Source organism: Dermacentor variabilis, chromosome 11 (genome assembly GCF_050947875.1).
Source record: "Dermacentor variabilis isolate Ectoservices chromosome 11, ASM5094787v1, whole genome shotgun sequence".
In the NCBI taxonomy this organism is placed as follows: domain Eukaryota; kingdom Metazoa; phylum Arthropoda; class Arachnida; order Ixodida; family Ixodidae; genus Dermacentor; species Dermacentor variabilis.
In genome coordinates this window covers 48,500,834-48,520,897 of record NC_134578.1, presented here as the reverse complement: position 1 = coordinate 48,520,897, position 20,064 = coordinate 48,500,834, and the positions used below count along the sequence as shown (strand labels likewise).

The following is a 20,064-nucleotide window of genomic DNA, read 5'->3' as shown; positions in this document are numbered from 1 at the left end:
TCCAGGAAGCACTAACCTTGACCTTTGTTTTCTTGAACATTCATTTGTTAGTACAACTCGGGCTTGTAGGCCATGTCAAGGAGTGAGGCATTGGTGTTGCTTAGTATACGAGAATTAAATACTTGCGCGAGGGCCTGCTTATATGTGTGTGTGTGTACTATTCTTTGAAGAACGTACAGTAAGGTTCCACGATTTGAAAGGTCCTTACATTCTTAATTCTTTAGCAACCGATTTTCAGTTAAACAACGGTCTGTTTGCTCGACATGTCTAGTTTAAGCATACTGTAGACATTGATAGGACACCGTTGGATGTCGGCATCCGTAACAGAAAACTGCCTTTCGATAAGAGCAAGCTTGAGTGTTTCAAAATTTACAAGTTTGTACGTAGAGGCAACTACCTTAAACTCAGTGATTAATATTGTTATGAACATAGAGCAAGGGTGCATTGACTAGAGGCTAAAAAAGATGCATTTATACAGGTTGCCGATCACAGTCACGACCAGTTATAGGAAAGATCATCGGACGCTCGAGAATTCGTGGTACACCAGTCCCTCGTCGTAAAGAGAAAGCAGTGCCGCGCCATTCACGCCATCTTCGATGAGCTTAATCACTCCCTTGGCGACGTTCTCAGGCCTGGAAAGAGTTGAAAAGAATCCAAGCGCACAAAGACACAGTGGCAGGAATAATTCCCTCAAATCCGCGACATGTACCCTACAAGGCAGCGTCACGGATGAAGCCTACTAATTTGCACCTTATGTTGAGTGGAAGGAAGAATGTACGTTGCAGTTTATATGCTATTATTATTTGTTTACAAAACATACGTGCATATGACAGGAAAGCGAAAGCGGGGAGTAGGCTGACAACTGCTAACGTAAGGGGCACAACGCCTGCCTACTCTTCAGAAAGGAGGAGACAGAAACATAGTAATGGAAGATTGGAAGGAGGGGAGGACGGAGAGAAAGAGCGAGATGACCAATCTCAAAGAATAAAGTACAAGAGTAGAGGTGACACACAGTAGCGCCGGTCACTGCAGGTCACGCGACTATGTAATGTTCAATAGTATAAATACATAAGAGTCGGACATATGAGCATGACAGAAGCGGGATCACGCAATCACGACGATAATGTGTAAGTTGAAAGTAAATATACGCAAAAGAAAAGCGAGAGAAAAACTTCCTTTTCAGTCAAGTCTGCTTGCGGCTCTTATACAGAAGTCAGCGTTCAGACAGACAGCAGTGACACTGCTTATTATCTAATTTTCTTTCCTTATACGGAAGCAAAAGTGCACCTGATTTAAGAGCGGACACAGTTAAAGTGCATTTTTTCAACGAACACCAGAACCTTCGTATTTCCTCGTATGGAAAAGTCGAACGTGGGATTCACTTTCTTTTGTTTCCCAGTCTTCTGCTTCAAAACATGTACTGCCCGTTTAGTGGCCAAGAATTCTTTATAAAAGTAGTTCTAGGAACTGCACAGGCACCTCGGAAAAGCTAATACGGTAGAGTACTTTGCCTAAGTCTCCCTCTTTGCCTATATGTGACCTATAAGCATCCAATAGGAAGAAACTTGACTGAAACTATAAGGCCGAAGACCAGAGAAGGCCCTGTAGTTTCGTGGTAGTATTGCCAACGTAATTCTCTATACAAAGTATGTACTAAGTCTTTCATGTTCATTCACCAAAATTTAATGTTTATATATAATCCCAATCGCGCTCACCAGTGAGTGGGGCTGAGCCTAATATCATCATCAGACATCTACTGATAACCCCAATTTTTCTGAGGGGCATCAGTCGGCAGAAACTTGCGCCATTGTTTCTATCACGATGAATTTAGCGCACTGATGAACAAATTTATGCAACAGTTAACTGAAACGTTAGGTGAATAGTTTCTCAGAACATTTAAGTCCTATTTATATTTGGCCTAGTGTCAAGAAAGAGGCAACGAGCTGCGCGCGTGTTTCGACAATTTCTAGACATATGTGCGGGAAGTAATGCTCATAGTTTTCCTTTGATGCCCTGCTCAACCCGTTCTCCTCTCCTCAAGCACTTTTGCTTACCTTTGCACCCCACTGCTGTAGTTCTCAGTGATATAAGGCGTGTTCAGGGCAATCTCCTGGCAGAAGCTCGTTATTCCACGCCACATGGCCGTCTCGATGGGTTCCGGGCATAGACAGCTCACCTTTACCCCCGTGCGGGTGTAGTACAGATCAGTCTGAAACGCCAGTTAGAGTGATTCAGGAAAGGACCTAGACTTGAGGCACTTGCGAGGCTACACCTAGTGCAAGAAATTCCTGGCACTCGAGAGAGAAGGCACTGGGCTACAATAACGCTCATCGGTTAGCCAGGAGACGAGTTCGTTGAGAAGCCCCGCTTCCTTTTAGGTGCTTACTATAGTCGTTAATAGACCTTGTTGCTGTAGTTAGCTCAGCTATCATCACCGTGCGCTATTGAGACGCAGTGGCAGCTCCTTACGGAGAGTAGTGCTGCCGCGCACTTTTCGAAGTCTTAGTTTAGTGTTTATCTTATTTTTATTTGTGATACCCTCAAGGTACATAATTGTACATTGCAGAGGGGAGGGGCGAGAATACATTCCAAGAGTTAAAAAAAATACAGGATTAGTTCTAGGAATTCCCAGTGTAGGCAACAAAAGCGATATGAAAAATACTAGTAATGCATTCATAACAACCAAAACAGAGACTTACATAATGTGAAAATGCACAAAGAGTATACTTTAGCAAGCCGACAATGTTCACGAATAAGTACGTAATTATGCCAATTGCCATCATAAATCATTTTATTTTGATTAGTGCATTCTTGAAAAGAGTGGGGTCACTGATGCTTACTAATGATGCAGGTAGATTATTCCAGTCGACTGAAGTCCTAGGAAGGAATGATTCAGCCTATGATTCGATGGGACAATGAATAATAGCAGGATAGTTTGCGCAGTTAACAAGTTTTGCCACCAAGCTTCGTGTGAGTTCAGCAAGACATCGTAATGGTGATGACTTATTGGCATCCTATTTCAAACTAGTCACGTAGCCTGAATAAGTATTCACGTATGCTGTACATGCTTTTCATTCTAGCATTCTTGTACACATCTCCTTCATCTTTGTTCTCTTCCTCAACAATTCTTTGTTTAACTATGCCAGCTGTAACAACTCTGGTCGTATGAATCTCTTGCGTTCATTTTTTCCACCAATACGCTAAACGACTCTTGCTTAAGTCGACTGCTGACATCCTGGAAAATATTTTCTGTTCCGTTATTGCACATTTCTTACCTCCTCAAGGAAAATGTGCTACGCAAGGCAACGTGAACCGAGTAATTGCTCTATGATTGTTGTACTTGCTTTATGCAAGGTAACTCACATGGAAGGAAGGAAGGCCCTATAATGAAAACTGACCAGGAAAGAAACACACAGCATGGCGCTGCAGCTAATATCGCATGTGACTGTACAATTTCTTCTAGCAATGTGCTTTCTATCAAGCACACTGCGGTGTTGCAGCTTGAAAGTCCTTTCTTTTTCACCGTTCAGCGATGCTGGAGCTGGCCTCTGCCGTAAACGGGACTACATGTACAACGCATCTATATGTGCAAAAAGTAAGCATAACCATATGTGAAGCGAGAATACATAAATATTTACCTGTCTTTATACTTACCCCGAATGCTCTTGTGAGTCCTATGACTCCATACTTGGATGCATTGTATGCCGGAATGGGGGGGCAGACGATCAAGCCTGAAAAATTGATAATATGATTAGCGAAGGCGTTTCATGTCCAAAATTGCCACTGCGGCTATTAAGCTCGCCGTGATGTAGATATATGGGTTTATTTTGATGGCGTTAGCTTGCTAGTTATGCATAAGAATTTGAATTAGCTGAGGTGTGATATTATTCAGGGCCACCGCTGCAGTAAAGAAAACCTGCCAAATCATGCTCAGACACAAAATGACATGTTCATCCTGGTGGCTTTCACTATGTAAATGCATGCATTTCATGAAATGGGATTATTTCACTGACTAATCGTCCTTAATTTCGCGAATTGGAACATAGACATTTTAAATAATCGCAGGCTACTGCTAGTTATGCACAACAAAAGCAGCAAATGGCATTTAATGAAGAGTAATTATGTAAAAAAACTTAACCGCTCTCTTATTAAAGCGTAGGGGAGGACGAAATATAGGTCAGCCTAGCTTTTAAAATCCGATGTTCTGTTTGATTTCTTCCAGTGTAAAAAATGAAGTAAGTAAATTAGTCACCCAGCACAAAATATCTCAATTTCGTCGAGTGGTTACTTCATGCTGAAATAATGCGACAAATGATTTAACATTTAGTGACTTAAACCAGCAAGCATTCTAGGTATCTGAAAGTGACTAAAAAAGAATGGTGCTCTAATTTTGTATTCCCTCTTGTTCTATATAATAATAATTGTGCTTGTTGTAGCTGTTGTATCCTACCCTCTGTAACGTGTCTTCGGCCTTACAGGTAAAAAAGAAATAAAATGTCTTTTTGAAGGGAAAACAAATAAAATTGTTTAGTGACCATATTGTGTATAGATATAGTGGCGTATGATGGTAATAAAAGTTAGCTTTTCTATAACAAAACAATATTTAGCAGGTCTAATTGATTCATACATAACGCGAGTTCGAACATTGAACATCACATCGTTATAGGCAGACTTCACCCAATTTTTAGGTATCTAGTATCTAAACGAAAACGAATACCATGATATGCGGACTCCATCTACTCAGGAAGCATCTATATCTAGTAGAAAATGTGGCCATATTCTTAAAGCAATGGAGACAGAAAATGTGGGCCGATACTGATTGCAGTGCAGCCTAATACACCGATACAGTGTAGCCTAATACAGCCTCTAAGCGCTAGCTGTCAGGAGAGGACAGTGTGAGAAACTGGTGTGTAATACTGTGGAACGAAAGAAGCAGGTGAAAAAAAAGGAAACGCTCCTGGTCTGATGTTTAGAGTTCTTGGATGCTGCGCTAGAAGACATATGCTTTCCCTCACCATTTATCGCGCATTTATAACACTACACGCGGACTTCCCCCACTTTGAATGTATCTAACAGAAAACACGATGTGTGCTGGGGGTACGCGAGCGCATCGCACTGTATGTGACATCGTCAGTTAGTAAGATATTAAAGCACGTGACCTTGCTAAATGGGAGTGCGGGAATTGGTCTGTGACGCAGTCGTGAGCTGCTGTCGAGACGCCACAATCACCACAATGTAAGTACGTTATCGTATACTTGAGGGTGTTAGTGGAGCTAAGTTGTAGCTTAGTTATTTTTGTTACAGCCGTCTTTATTGCTCCCCTGCATTGTATACACGTGACAAAAAAAAGATTCGGTGCCATTCACTGTGATTGCGTGCGCGAGCAGTTAGCCTTTGCGCCTTCAATGATTCCTTGTCGTGCATAGAATTTCCATACTAAGTTCGTGCTTTGCCCAGCATCACTTTTTTTTTTCTACGGGCAGGCCGCCGTCGCTGTCTTGTCCAAAACAGATACGCACTGAGGGACAAGTTGCGCTTTCTACGTCGGGTAGTGGCACAATTGCTAGTTGAGCTTGAGAGGGTAGGGAAACACTCTCCTTGGTTATCACTTCCCCGCGTGGTGATAAGCGCCTCAAGTTATTACCATGGCTAATGTAACGCCACGGAAGATGGCGTATCGTAAAGACTTCACGTCTAGTGCCTCCTATAGCCCTGACCACTAGAGCCTGGAGCAGAACGACCGGATGTAAAGAGCATTCTTTGTTGTTGCCCGAGGAAGACTTCGACTTTCTTTATGACCTGCGGTGTTTGCAGCTGTAAAAACCAATTTATCCAACGCTCTTCAAAAGAAAGGTTGTTTTCCTAAGTACCCAGTGGTCACACTATTTACTACTTCGGTATAACTGCAGTTGGTAGCATGAAAGCTCTTAAGATTGTTGACTAAACAAGGTTCTCGCTCTTAGTAATGCGTTTCAGTTACCAATTCCAACCGCAGTTAGCACTGCCGGATGTGATGTTTCCACCCTTTATACAACACACATATACGTATGCGTACGACTCACTCTAGAATACACCAGAGCTGGTTCGGTATAAGCGTTGCGAACTAGAAACTTTGTCCCTAATGATGCCAACTGGGTTTCAAATTTTTGAAATTCAATAGTGAAAGTGAGTGCACTGTTCAGTCAGTAATGTTAAGAATTTTAGCGTTACCAAGCGAATTTATACTAAGGTAGTAAATTGTGTGACAAGGGGGTAGTATCGACGAGAAACATTTCTTAACAGAGAATTTTGAATACATTTCAAATGGCTGTTAACTTATTCAACTCTCTACATACGACGAACTCGACATATGGAAATCGAGCAGAGGTTACAGCGTGTGTACCATTTACACTATTACTCTATATGCTGACAATTGGTGGTCAGCTCGCCAGAAGGAAAAGTTAGCTTGGAACAACGCGGTATTAAAAATGTTGCAGAAGTATATAACTATCACCCTATAATATATTACTTGGTCAGACTTGCTTGGTGTGTTTCTTGCAATGAATATTCGTACTTGTGTTAGAAGCGTACGTTGCAAAAGAGGTATACGTACCGGCAATGGATGCAATGTTGATTACGTAGCCTCCTTCTCCGCCTCGGTCTTTTCCCATATATTTTAGTGCCAGGAGTGTCCCGAAGTATACCGCCATCTAAACAATGAATATGTCAAGCAACAAGTCGATAATGTACATTATTAGAAAGAATCACATGATTGGAGACAGGGTCTGCTCTTTCGTGCAGCGTCCGTGAGTGAAAGAACAGGAGGATTATAAATGAACCTACGAGTTTCTGGTGTAAAATGATCATTATTAGGAGTAAGTACTGTAGTAAGAATTCCAGGAGTGAACCAGGAGGTACACTCGAAGGTGGAAGCGATTTGCTTACGACTGTCGCGGGATTTCGAGAGGGGCGCAGACCAATATTGGACTTACAAATCTGAACGAAATTCCCGATGAATCTGCTTAATTACAAACCTGGCAAGGCCACGAACCAACTACGTTTGTATCAAAAAGCTTCACAGGGTACGCTTATTAAACTGGAGTTGTTATACGATAGGTTCTGGTGGTTTGTGGGCGTAGGCAAAAAACCTGGCGGCCACACCAGAGCTAAAAGAGCTAAAGCACAAAGCAGAAGCGTATAGCCGAGTATGCTGCAGCTGCGTTTTATCGTTGGAAGTGTCAGAACTGTGATAAAAATATCGTAATAAAAAAGTAAAACCGAACCGGACACTGCTTAGTATGGGTTGCGCTTTGACGTCACGGGCTCTGTAAGCGAACCCCAGAACCTTATCTCCGTTCTTTTCCACCCATACAATGGGTAGGCCGCGTGCGGTGAGGCCTGCGGAAAAGACAGCGCACCTACGAGGGACACCTTCATGAAGAGAATCGGGAGTGTGCGCGGCGACGGCGGGCGACACGTAATACGGGCGAAGATCGCGCCGCAAAGGCCAAGGGTGTCCAACTTTGGTTAGGTCACCCCCAGGGATTATTCCACTCTCATCGTAATCGTGGGTGATTTCAACATGAGGCGCGTCTCGGCCAGCCGGAAAGTGGTTCGTGGCGTTTCTCTTGCAAAGGTTCGGCAGTCAATGCTACACAAGCACCAGTGTGCCCACGACGCGTCATCGGTCGTGTGCAGACATCACATTAGCCAAGAACCTTTCCGGTGTAGCCACAGAGCCACTCGCCGTATTTCATAGAGATCCTAAAGCGATTGTCACCTTGCTGACTATATAATAAATTAAAAGAAAGCAAACAATAGAAAGTTAAAAATAAGAAAGGCATTGAGTATGCAATTTAAACAAACAACGAGACATGATAAAAAACGAAATTAATTCTTGTATGAGTCTTTTATTTTCAATCAACATATTTATTATCAACATATTTATCACTATATATGCAGCCCCACTGGTCACCCACATTCACAAAGTGGAATGGCTTGAATTTTTAATTTGAACTACTTCGAATGCAAAGAGCTTCAAATTTTACTTAAATGAAATGCTTCAAAAATCAGAATTTCTCTCTAAGTGCAGTAGGCGAGCCCCGTTGAAGTATAAGTAGCGATACGACGAAACTTCATGGTAGGATTGAATTTGTCTCCAAGCTCGTGTCTTGTACAGAAGACAAGATTGCCCCTCGTCGATAAAGATTCAGGGTTGTTACAGCGAATAGACAAGTTGCTACTTTAATGTAAATTCCTGGCCTTACTGCAAAATGGAGTGTCGCTACTAAACGAAGTCACCACTGCAAAAGTACGTGCCGAGAATAGCTGTGCGCCCATAAAAACGACAAAAAGGACACTGCCCTTATTGCTAAAATGATATGGTGAAGTGGATACACCCGACAAGGCGGACGTAGACTGTGATAAAGGGATGCAGTGATGTCTGAGGACAAAGGTGATGTACGATGCTTGTCCAGAAAAAGATTGGTGAGGAAAGTTGTATACGAAGCGACAAGAGTGACATATATGTTAACAACTTTATCTATTTTATACTCCCTTAGCCACAGTGACACATACGCATTCCTCAAGATTGGGTGAAAGTAGGCAAGTACCTACGCTGCACGAAATATGGCGAAACAAATGTACGAAAGCCGAGCAGTGTAAAGCAGCTGACGAACATCATGCCCTACCTAATTAAGAGGTCTCTATGATTTAGAAATACACATGTGCAAACACTGAATGTACAGGCTTTGTTCGCGATCAATTTTTTTTATTAAGTAGAACCGACGTTTGTTCAGTGGCACCATTTTTTGATCGAAATTCCGAGCTATAGGAGCCGAAGCATCAGGCGGACATACGCATCGTCCCAAGCATTTATCACGCCTAATACAGGTTATGCGAGAATATTAGGGAAGCCGTTTAATAATATACGTTATTATCATTAGAAGTTCCGTATGATTTAGGGATTTCGATGAGAAGACAACATATAAACACATATTTTGTTGCAATTTGCGTTTTTGTTATGACGTACGCAAGCGGGCTGATTGTAACTATTTTGCGGATGAATTCCATAGTATATTAGTGGGCTTGCTGCGTCGGACTAATCGAACGACCAACAGGAAACCGTAGCTGGCTGGCCAAGGAAAGTCAAGGCACGTAGCAGGATGAGAGAAAAATACAACAAATGAGCCTTCAGTTTTTTTCTTGAGTTGTTCCGGAATGCACATAGCTTATACAGGAGCTTGTAAAGTATGTCTAGCAAGTAAATTCAATGCTGCGCACAAACTATCTCAGCCCATGCAACACGTAGTTGACTTAGAGGAGAAAGACTCGAATACGCCTTGAGATTCTTCCACAGTTGGGTTACAGGGGAGTGGTTTAACCCCACTGCCAGATCCGAAAAAAGTGACGTTGGGGACAATGCACTCAGCTGCACGTATATACATTGAATATGCACTTTGATGTGCAACGTACTTACTGTATTGATCTCAAATATCTTTCTCCAACTTTCCTCCCCGGCGAAACCGGCGTTGTTCACCACAATGTCCAGTCGTCCAAACTTCTTCTTTGCTCGGACAAAGCAATCTTCCCAATAAAGAGAAATACACTTATGTCAGGTTACAACCTTGTCACTCTGTAGGCAGGGTCAAATGAGGTGCAAGTGCAGAGGTCGGAAGCACTGCATTTCAAGCTAATCATATTCGGTTCAAGGATAAATAGAAGTTTGCTTAGAAGGAAATCAAATAAACATAGTAATAATAGGAAATACACTTTAACACGTGCGAAGCATAAATCATATAAGAAGAAATAAAAAAAAATGATTGCAGCAGTGAGGGCGAGTCAGTGGCCGTGAAGCTACCTGCATTACTTTCCGCACAAGTACACGAAAATGAAAATTGTGTCCGACTGCAAAGAAAACTGTCCTATTTTCACCTATAATAAGAAGTATTTCCTTAAACCCCCCATTATTTCGATATGAAAAGCCGATATTTATAGAAACAGAGAATGCGCAAAGACAAGTTCGCAGTTTTTACAAGTATAAAGAAAGTCAGTCATGTTTAGAATAAACTTCATAAACCCAATAAGCAAAAACGCTAACAGAACTGAAGGAATTGAATTGGAGGCCGGGGTTTTGCGTGCGAAAGCAATGACGTTAATGTGAGGGTTGCCATAGTGGATGAATTTTGACCACCAGGGTATCTTTATCGTGCCCCCGATGCACGGGAAACGCGCGTTTTCGCATTTCGACTTCATCGAAATACGGCCGCTGCGGCCGGGATTTGATCCCGCGACCCCGTGCTTAGCAGCGCAATACCATAGCCCGTAAGCCACCGGGAAAGCTGAAACTGGAGGAGGAGGCAACCTTGCAGTAGGGGGCGGGGGGGGGGTAGTCGAGCCCATCAACATAGGCAACATGCTGTACTTTTTTATTTATATTGCTCTTGCACAAAGAAAAAGTATTTCCCCTTTTCTTCTCCTGGCTCAGCTTCCTGTCGCCTTCCTGTGTTTATGAAAAGTAGAGTTTTTCGGCTTGTCTTCTTATTATCGCTCATTAATTGTAGATTTTTTCACATACTGCTTGTTCGGCCAGCTACCATTGAGACCAACCACAAATGTTGGATGTACAGATACTATTCAGTACCGCTTCATTTTACACGATATGGTGTTTAGTAATTATACTGTACTTTGGACGCGTTCTCATCGTACTGCCTGCGAGGGAAGCACGTGCTGAAGGTTCTGTGGACATTGTATCGCGATTCCCCCAGAGAAAAAAAAAGGAAACTCGATGCTTTGTGCAAAATAAAATACAATCACGACCATATAAATCTACCAGGCGTAATGTGTAGGTCGTGGATTCGTCTCCCACTGGCGACAAGTAATGTTTTGTTCCGCTTTAGTTTTCCCCTTCATTCATTATTTTATACATTTCCATTTCAACCACAGCTAATCAACCCGTTGCTTTCTTTGGCTCTCGTTGCCAGTTGGATTTCTGTTGGGGTAATTACGAAAGATCGAGTCCCTCCGTGTCCCTACTGCTGGTTTATAAGAAGCATGATATTCATGAAGAGGGTAAAGTGGTAACGAAATAATAAATAAAATATAAAACGAAATAAAGTACCCTTTTCCGTAATAATAAACACGAGTGACAGTGGGAGCTTATTGGAAATTTTGGGATTACACAGATCCGAGAAGAGTTTGCTCTTTTATTTATTTTTTTTGCTTGTAGTTGGAATGGCCATTTATAAATGTAGTAATGTGGAAACAATAGTTCCTATTCTAGAAACAGCGTGCAAAATTTCATATTTGGGCCAAAACAATTTCAATGTGCCAGAACAATTATCTGTTCGTACGTAAATGAAATGGTTTCTTGCGTATTATTACCCAACACATCTATGAGATCATACTAGCATTACTTATGATGGCAACGCAACTGCAAACGTATGTTCTGAGGTAATTTTATTTTTGCCCTTCTAACACAACACACGAGATTTGCCTCACGGTGTAGAATATGGTAAGCGGATCTTATTAGATTACGCGAACGACTCCACTAAAGATAGGACAGGGATAAGCGAAAACTTTTTCGAAGCGCTTACTTGTCGGTAAGAGGATCTTACCTTCGAAAGCTTCGTCTTTAGTTATGTCACATTTCATAAATATGACACGGTCCTCTCCAAATGTCGCTCTGAAACCACGCTCAGTGTCGATTCCAGCAGATTCATTTAAATCGATGAACGCAACCTGCGAAACGTAAACGTGCAAGCAGTCGTTCTGTAATCAGACGGCCTTTTGCTGATGAAGGCAAACCATTTAAAATACGAGGTGCAAAAGCAAGGAGGTAACATTCAAAGGCAAAACTAAAAATTGCGTGGTCTCTGGGAAATTCATAACACGGGGCCGTGGTGACCTGCAGATAACGCCATGCTTAACCTTCTCGCAATTCTCCTTCATCATTGCCTGAATGAATACAAAACTTGTTTGCCTAATGCGCCTACAAGGACGGCCGTTTTCCTTTAAAAATTGTGAAAAAGAAACGATTTTTGTGGTTCCGGCTGTGCTTTGGTGTTGCTGAGATTTCGCATAATTGAATATTTCGGTGCGGATGGTTCAGTGTAGCACTAAATACAGTTACGTGGCTGGTTGTTAAAAAAAAAAAACGAAGTGGCATTTTCAGAGGGGACGCTAACTACTGTGAAAGCGGTGCCAGTACGGATTTGTTTTGGATAGATGTTTTAGATGTTTTAGCAGTAGATAGTAGCCATTCTGGGAGGACTGCCGAGTGCCTGCCACTGCTCTGAAACACGTGTAATCACTCCTGAAACGGCTGCTTGCAGCAACTGTCGCCTTGCGACCACAAATGTCTTTGCTGTCTGCTTCGTCTCAGCAACTGGCTACCCCTTCCATGAAAGCAGCTGCGCTTTTTTCCCCACTAAAACAGGCAAGCATAACTGCACCAAGTGTTACAGTGAATGATCTGGCTTAAAAATGCGATGTTTTTGCGAAACTTGAGCAAGAAGAAAGCAACGGTAAGCGCGAATCTTTTTCCGTGAATTTCTGCGAGAGGCCCACTTCCCCGTGTATATGGCTTCCTGTTCGACAAACTACGCATTACCCAAGCTGATAACCAAGAAATATGTGTTTTGTAAGGAAGAAGATCGGCACGCTTCCAAGACCCGTTGCCATCACGTGATTCGGGGCGAGTGTGCCATCTTGGTGAGCCTTGGTGCCAGCACTACGCGCCTTGCTGACAGTCAACCGACTCCAATAAGTCCGCTTAACAAACCTTCGCTGTAATACAAACTCTGATTTAATTTGATGTTACTTTCTTTACAAAAGTCATGTTACTTTTAATTTAATGTAAGTCACTTTCTTAACCGAACATCGTTTTATGCATTGAGACACAAAGAGAACTGGAACGCCACTGTAGGTCTCTGCAAAGTACGGGAATTAATATCTCAGAACTGTCCTCAGCCTGAGAATTTGTTGCAAGTGGATTAGACTTGCGAATTCCACAGCTACAATTTGCAAATGGAAATATGGACCGTCAAATAATAACTTAAGACCCTAATTAGTAAATGTTTGTTAATTATTCGAATTAGCGCATTTAACTTTCTGTGCAATCAGTGTTCGTCTCTTCGAGTAGGCGAGCTCATGAACTAGAATTGTGCTATCCGCCACAGGCAAACTTTACGTATTTATGAAAGTGTTCGCTGAAACACCCTGTGTACTATATATTTTATAATAAATGAATGTAAATGATAACATAGACGTTCATAAAAATGGAGAACTCGAGACTGGGACTACGTGTCAACATATTCTTGAGCTGTCTTCAAGTTCTCCGAAAGTAATTAGCTTTTCAATGCCTCTTGAGAACAGCTACGCCATAGTGAGTTTACATTCACTGCTGGCGCGTAAGTATGCCTCAAAAAGCGTTTGCGTCCCAGTTGACACATTTCGTTGGACGCCTAAGTATGCTTCAGAAATAAATATGCGTCGCAAATTACACGTTTGTTCTTGCTAGGTGTGTGGAAGTCGCGCAATTGTTTATACTCGCGGCGCCTTGTACTCCAGTTTTCTGTAGGCTGTGCTTCACTGTAGGCTTCAGCAGGCGTGCAAATGAAATTGTTAGTAGTGTGAGTAAAGCAAGCGCGTCCACTGTACCAGAAAAAGAAACTTAATCCGAAATCAACAGAAAGAATTTTAGCTGCTATTCTTTTTAGTTCAGAAATGGGGCATGATGCTTGCATCCGCATATGCCCACAGGTAGGATGGGGTAAGGTAGGAAACCAACATTTGTCCCTAATGTTTATGCGGACTTCGATCCGCATTCGAAAACAATGTGCAAGTAAAGTAAAGTACGCCCAATTTGCTTCCAGGGTTCCAGGAATTTGGCCAAAGTTGTGCTCATGTGGCGGGTCTCTAAAGTTGTGCGACAATGAGTGATTTCTAATTAATTTTTATTATTCAAGACATTCTCGTAACTCAACTTGTAGCTGAACGTATGCTCTGATATCATATCTATAACGAAAACCATGAGTTTTGTACTGCACTATTTCTTTTCTATTTTTAGTCTGATTTATTTTGAATTTCGTCAATGTTTATCACAGTGATTTCAAATTAACTCTAATTATTCTAGACACTTCAGTAACTTAACTTGTAGCTAAATGTATGGAGTGATATCATATCTATAATGAAACCCATGAACTTTGTACAGTGCTATATTTTCTATTTTTCTAATTTGTTTTAAATTTCCTCCCTGGTCGTTTCAGTGATTTATAATTATTTCTAATTGTTCCAGACACTTCAGTAACTCAACCTGCAACTAAACGTACGCTATGATATCTTATGTATAATGAAACCCATGAGTTTTGTACTGTACTATTTCTTAATTTTTGTTGTTCTGATATATCTTGAATTTCGTCCTTGGTTATCTCAGTGATTTATAATTATTTATAAGTACTCCAGACACTTCACTAACTCAACTTGTAAACAAATTCATGCTCTGATATTATATCTACAATGAAACCTATGAATCTTGTACAGCACTAACTTTTTTCTGTGATTTATCTTAAATTTCCTCCCCGAACATCTCAGTAGGTGAACCGGAAGCGCTGCGCAAGAAACAAGAGTGTCACTCGATGTTCGTACCAAAAAAAAGAAAAGAAACATGTTGATATACGCTTTACTTTCTACGTGGGGCAAATGTAGTTCTATCTACGTTCGTGTTATCAAGGAACGTGCAGCTATTTTTTGCCTATGCTCTCCGACTTTCACGATTAGACTTCTGCCAAGAGGCCCTAAACACGTGTCGCATAAGATAAGCTAGACTTTGTCATTGTCTGGACGCCGAGCAGGCTACGGCTCTATTTCTGACCGAACACCACTTTTTATTATAATGAACTGGAATGTTAACTACCCGTATCTGGTGCACACTGACGTATTTCTGCCTCAGAAATATGCCTATCAGTGTCCGTGACAGGGCCCGTTACGCATGTTCTAGCCACTTCTCTGGCTTCTTAGTCATATGGAAAGTTTCACAAACATCAGCTAGTACTAGTAGAAAGGCCCTATGAAACCGTGCATTTTAAATGATAACAAGATTCATTTAATAAATGGAAAATGAGACAACCTCCCAATCATTGCAATGGCTACAAAAGAAGCCCATACGGTTTCCTGGAAAGTAACTGTTGCCTTCGCTTCGAGTTGTCGATAAACTTGACTTCGCCCTGCAATCTGCTAGCCGCCAGGTTATCTCAGATGGTGCAGCGGCTGCTCCGGAAAGGCGGTGGTCCCGGGTTCGAGTTTCGGACCAGGACGAATTTTTCTTCAACTGCGAGGCTTTTCTTTCGAGGAAGCCGTATGGGTTTCCTTCGTAGCAATTGCTATGATTGGGTGGATGTCTCATTTTCCCTTTATTAATTTCTTCCCTCCTCCTTTCGAGTTTCCGCAGAACAATTACGTCAAGACTAATTTACATCGCTTGTGGCACATAAAAAAAAAATTGGCTGGCTAATCTGGATTTATGTGAAGAGGCGTATGCAGGTTGAACAAAAAAATTTATCTCAGGATTAAGCAGTTACTAATTACAAAATTTACTATAGTCTACTTTGGTATCAACTAAATTAGCGCGCATATTACAACTCGCATAAGAATTCAAGTCAGGGATCACACATGGCTAGTTGAATTGAAAATAATTACAAACCCAGCGCTAAACTAGTTGGTCGTTACTGTTTTTAGTAAAATTGCAGATTCTATGATCACTCACTGCACATGAAGTTGAAGTGCTCATTCCAAAACTATACTGCCGATAAATCAGCTATTGTGACCTAAACTGTTCAAGCAGACTGTGCAGCGATCCAGATTTAAAATAACTTTATTCGTTCACAACTTGACTGTTTAGGTTTAGCATCACAAAGTGTACGGAAGTTACTTCAGAGGAAGACTTGGCATTTTCGTTGACACCAATGTAGAGCGAGGATGTGAAACCATCAGCTCGTGCTGATGATTTTCACGATACATCGCGGTGTGTATGTAAAGCTTGCGTATATCAGGCAAATTATATATCATCAATATCACTTGCAATTCGCTGATTGCCGCAAAACCCTTGTAACTACAATGCCCGGGACAATGCGCTGAGGTTTAGAGTCCAACGCACTAGAACAGTCCGGCTGCTTAAGAAATACCTCGTCTAAGCTTACCCGGCAGCCTTGCTGGAGAAGATGTTCCGTGATTGCTTTTCCGAGACCCATAGCTCCACCCGTAACCAGGGCCACTTTTCCGTGGAGAGAGTCACTCATGGTCAATACCTCCGAAAGCCTGCTAACGCAAGAGCGGTCAATCCACGTTGTCGGCTCAAAGCGTGTTCGCGGTGTCCCAGTTTTAGAAACCCTCTCTGGTATCTCCGAGCCGGTCGCGAGGGTTCAAGGGAGGCTGTGGCTGGATGCGAGCGAGGGAAGAGATATCGTCCTTGGCTGATAAAACGTACGCAGACCTTGGTGCTTGAAAGCAGTTGAGTTTGTGAAGTGTGTAATGCGTCACTGGCAGCTCCTATCGGCTTTCCTTGCGCGCTTGTCTGCCACCCCAGCAAAAAAAAAAAAATTCCGGCAGAAGTCATCGCACGATTAAAGCGACGTTAATGTGATTAGCCCTGAAGCGATGTAGGGACACCGCATTGCGAACTTTCTTAATTTTTTGAGCTAACTTTTTTGAAATTTTATGGGACTCACATCTTGTTCTCTTCGCTGCAGCTTAGAGCTCCGAGCTGAATTCACACTCTGTACTTCTTCAATTCTGTGTTGCTGGCTTCATTCGTCGCCCCCTTCCTCTACTTCTCGGACACCACGCTAAACATCGCACGACATACCCAATGTGACGCCTTTGCCTTAACGAAACTTTAGGCAGGACGCAGCAACAAGAAGTAATCATGTTTACCTCAAGACTGTCATAAGCTTTGAGGCCATGGAAGAAAATAACCGTCCCTTCGTGTTCTTTTCCGTGCTGTCGCGACCGCTTCTCTCGCATGTAATTCTTATTCTTCAACGGAAAGTCCTAGAGGCAGCAACATTATTCGCAGTAACCTCGTCGCTCGAGGAGATGGTCTTCCTGTTGAAGACAACTCCCATAGGCCGAGAAGCTTCACTGGTATTCGCTGTGTAGATTTGTAAGGCAGTTTAACTACGCAAGCCCTTGCGTTACTGTCGCGTCCCCTTCAAAATACTTGTAACTCTGGCACTCTTCCACACTTGACGAAGAGATTGGTCCTCACGGTGGAGGACCAGGTTATCGACCGATAATGTCCATCCGGGTGCATTACTGTAAGCGTCACGAAAACGCACAGCTCGCAAATATTTGTTTTGGTGATCGCTTCCAGAAGTGGCTTGGTAGTTGTTGACGGTGTAGCGATCTTCTCGTTATTTGTATTTTTTGGAATACGATAATGTTTTTACGTTGACCGGACGGTATTAGTGCAGTACGTCTTTTCACAGTGAGAAAATCCGAAGGCAGTGTGCAGTGGGAGATGACGCAATGTGAGGGATCGGGAGCTCACGAATGCTTTTACTACCACGTTGTGCGTGCGTTGCGATTCTCATAAAAGCCTGTTAAAGAACAAGGCAACAGCTTAATATAATCGCGAAGGAAAAAAGAAAAATTATGGGGCTTTACGTGCCTAAACCCCATTCTGATTATGAGGCACGCAGTAGTGGGACACTACAGAGATCTGGATCCCCTGGTTGCTTTAACGTGCACGTAAATCTAAGTACACGGGTGTTTTCGCATTTCGCCCCCATCATAAATAGGAAAGAGGTGGAACTAGATGCCCATCCGTTTGCGATACCTTAGACCATGACTTGTCATATACGCCTATCAACTTGCTGTCGCTGAAGGCGTAGTTGCTCGTTGCAATCTATTGTTTACATTGTCGCTGCTGCGATAGCTAATAGAGTACATCAATTTGAGTCTGTCTGCTTTACGAATACACTGCTCTTTCCAAACGACAATATCACAGCCAATTACTCTGAAACGTGCGATGACAGTTGTCTAGACAGAATGGTGCAAAATCACTTTGGTGTAGTCCAGCGTTATTTTTGTGGCTGTCTTAGTAAATCAGCAATTGTCTTGGTCTTTTCTTTTTCTTGTAAAGTACAGTCGGAAGGCAACCTTTTGAGAGTGCTTCTCTTGTACTTGTCTGTGTTCTTCCTATAGTTATGTACGTCAATGCGCGAGACATCTTTGGAATTCTTGCTTGCGCAGTTCAATTATACAACATGTACAATAAATGCATCAAATGCACGACTTGCCGTAAGTATGCGTTTTCTTCCCGTAATTCGTATAGACGGCTTGCATACGAACGAGCTTTTCGTGGTATAGGAACCAGACGCACAAGCTTTTCATACCGACAGCAGCGCAAGATCACACAGCCTATACCCGTAGACAACTTTTCGTGGCAGCAGAAGCAAAGCTATGCACACGCGCTCGTGGAGTTTCTGCTTTGTGTTAAGTAGTACCGACGTTTTCGTGGTGGTTTACAGGACCACGAAAACCAGACACGAATACCGGAAACCAAGAAAACTAGGAACAGCAAGGAACGGAAGTACTTTTCCTGAGCAAACTTCTTATTTCTTACGAAATGAATGTTGGAACGAAAAAAGAAAAGTAATAATTGTTAGGATTTGTCTTGCGTCACGTAGCTTCCAGTAGCATACATTCACGGACTACATGTAAATGCGCAGTAAAAAAAAGGAGTGCTTCGGCTTCGCAGCTTTCGTTGAGGTGCCACAGGAAGTTGTCGCCGGGTGTTCCCAATGCGGAAATCACATCTTGTGGGAAATGTTGAGCATTCACTATTCTCTATAGCCAGCGTTTATCTTTATGCAAGCGCTTCCACCTTCTACTTACGCATAACACAAGTGTGCATGCCAGGTCATAGGGTCAGTCTAAAACGCGAGTGTCGCATCTGGGCAAGTGCGCACTCCAGACCTACCATCGCCGTAAACGCAAAGTATATGTAAACTGCTAGCGAAGCTTCCATAGACGCCTACATGTCAAGAAAATGGTGGCTCATCGTAACCGTTGCCACCTACGTGTTGTGGGGACAACTAGCAGGAAGCGAAAAAAAAAATTAAGCCGACGTCTCAAGCGGAAATGGCAGTGACGTCAAGATCTTATGCTACTCGGCGCGAGTATTTGAATTTCTTTACCATCCGGCGTTTCAGCCGCTACGCCAGCAGTTATTTTTCTTTTGAGGCTGAGGCGAGCTTGCGGCTCGCGTCAGCTGATGCGCCAGCGTGTCATTAAAATAGAGGAATGGAGTATACCTTATTGGTGACATAATTAGGCTTTTATTGACGGCAATAGCTCTACTAGTTTACTCAAGAAGATGAGCTGATATGGAAATAAATCACAGTGCCACAGAGGTTTGAAAAGCTGGTTCAGTTTTATGCGCCTAGAGTAATGTAGCGAATAAAATTGACCAAACAAAATATGTTTAAAGGGTTGAAAACTACTATGGCCAGCACACAGTGGTAATGTATTACAACGTGTTCAAAACCTTTTCACATAATCCAATCGCCAATTCCGTGCGACAACATGCAATAATATCCAGCAGTTATCAGACAAGACAACATTGTCCCACATTACCATTTGAAAAACAGTCGACTTACAAATTTTGCTGCCTTTCGGACATTCAGAGCCTGTGTTACGGTGAGTGAACGAACACAGCCCCGCGTTTCTTCGCAGAGCATTCCACATTTATCTTCCCCACGAGAGACAATGCGTCGGATGCCCGAACGTGAACTTGCACGATAACAAAAAATACTTGACTCACACCTTTCGCCAGTGAATGCCGTGCGCTAGGTCAGGCAAAAGTTGAAGTGAAGTGCACGCCACGCTTTGAACAAACACGCAAGGAAATAACAAAGAAAAAGAAACTCGGATGAAACTGCCGCGTTCAAGTGAGCAACGCCATTCCGGCCGGCGTAACAGCTGGTTTGCACAGTCTTGTCAAGTCTTGCGCCAGGATCACTGATCAGTAGGGGTTACCAAGAACAAAATTATAAATTGTGAAATAGAAAAAAAAAATATAATTTG

General features: G+C 42.5%; 1 protein-coding gene across 1 annotated transcript; it reads right to left on the bottom strand.

The window, feature by feature from the left end:
• Positions 1–449: 449 nt before the first annotated feature.
• Positions 450–16,350, bottom strand: LOC142563085 (15-hydroxyprostaglandin dehydrogenase [NAD(+)]-like). Its single transcript, XM_075673604.1, has 7 exons — positions 16,176–16,350; positions 11,595–11,718; positions 9,458–9,564; positions 6,593–6,689; positions 3,655–3,731; positions 2,055–2,209; positions 450–632 (listed from the first exon to the last, which is right to left on the bottom strand). Exons 1-7 carry the CDS (start codon positions 16,272–16,274, stop codon positions 515–517), a joined length of 777 nt encoding a protein of 258 aa, XP_075529719.1. The 5' UTR covers positions 16,275–16,350; the 3' UTR covers positions 450–514.
• Positions 16,351–20,064: the final 3,714 nt, after the last annotated feature.

What these genes read in the sequence shown, in the direction of transcription:
- LOC142563085 (XM_075673604.1), bottom strand. Translation starts at nt 16,274, where the DNA reads ATGAGTGACTCTCTCCACGGAAAAGTGGCCCTGGTTACGGGTGGAGCT. An exon ending in CAACATTGCATCCATTGCCG is followed by an intron (nt 3,732 to 6,592) that starts GTACGTATACCT and finishes TCAATTTTTCAG; the next exon opens with GCTTGATCGTCTGCCCCCCC. An exon ending in TACAGCAGTGGGGTGCAAAG is followed by an intron (nt 633 to 2,054) that starts GTAAGCAAAAGT and finishes AACTCTTTCCAG; the next exon opens with GCCTGAGAACGTCGCCAAGG.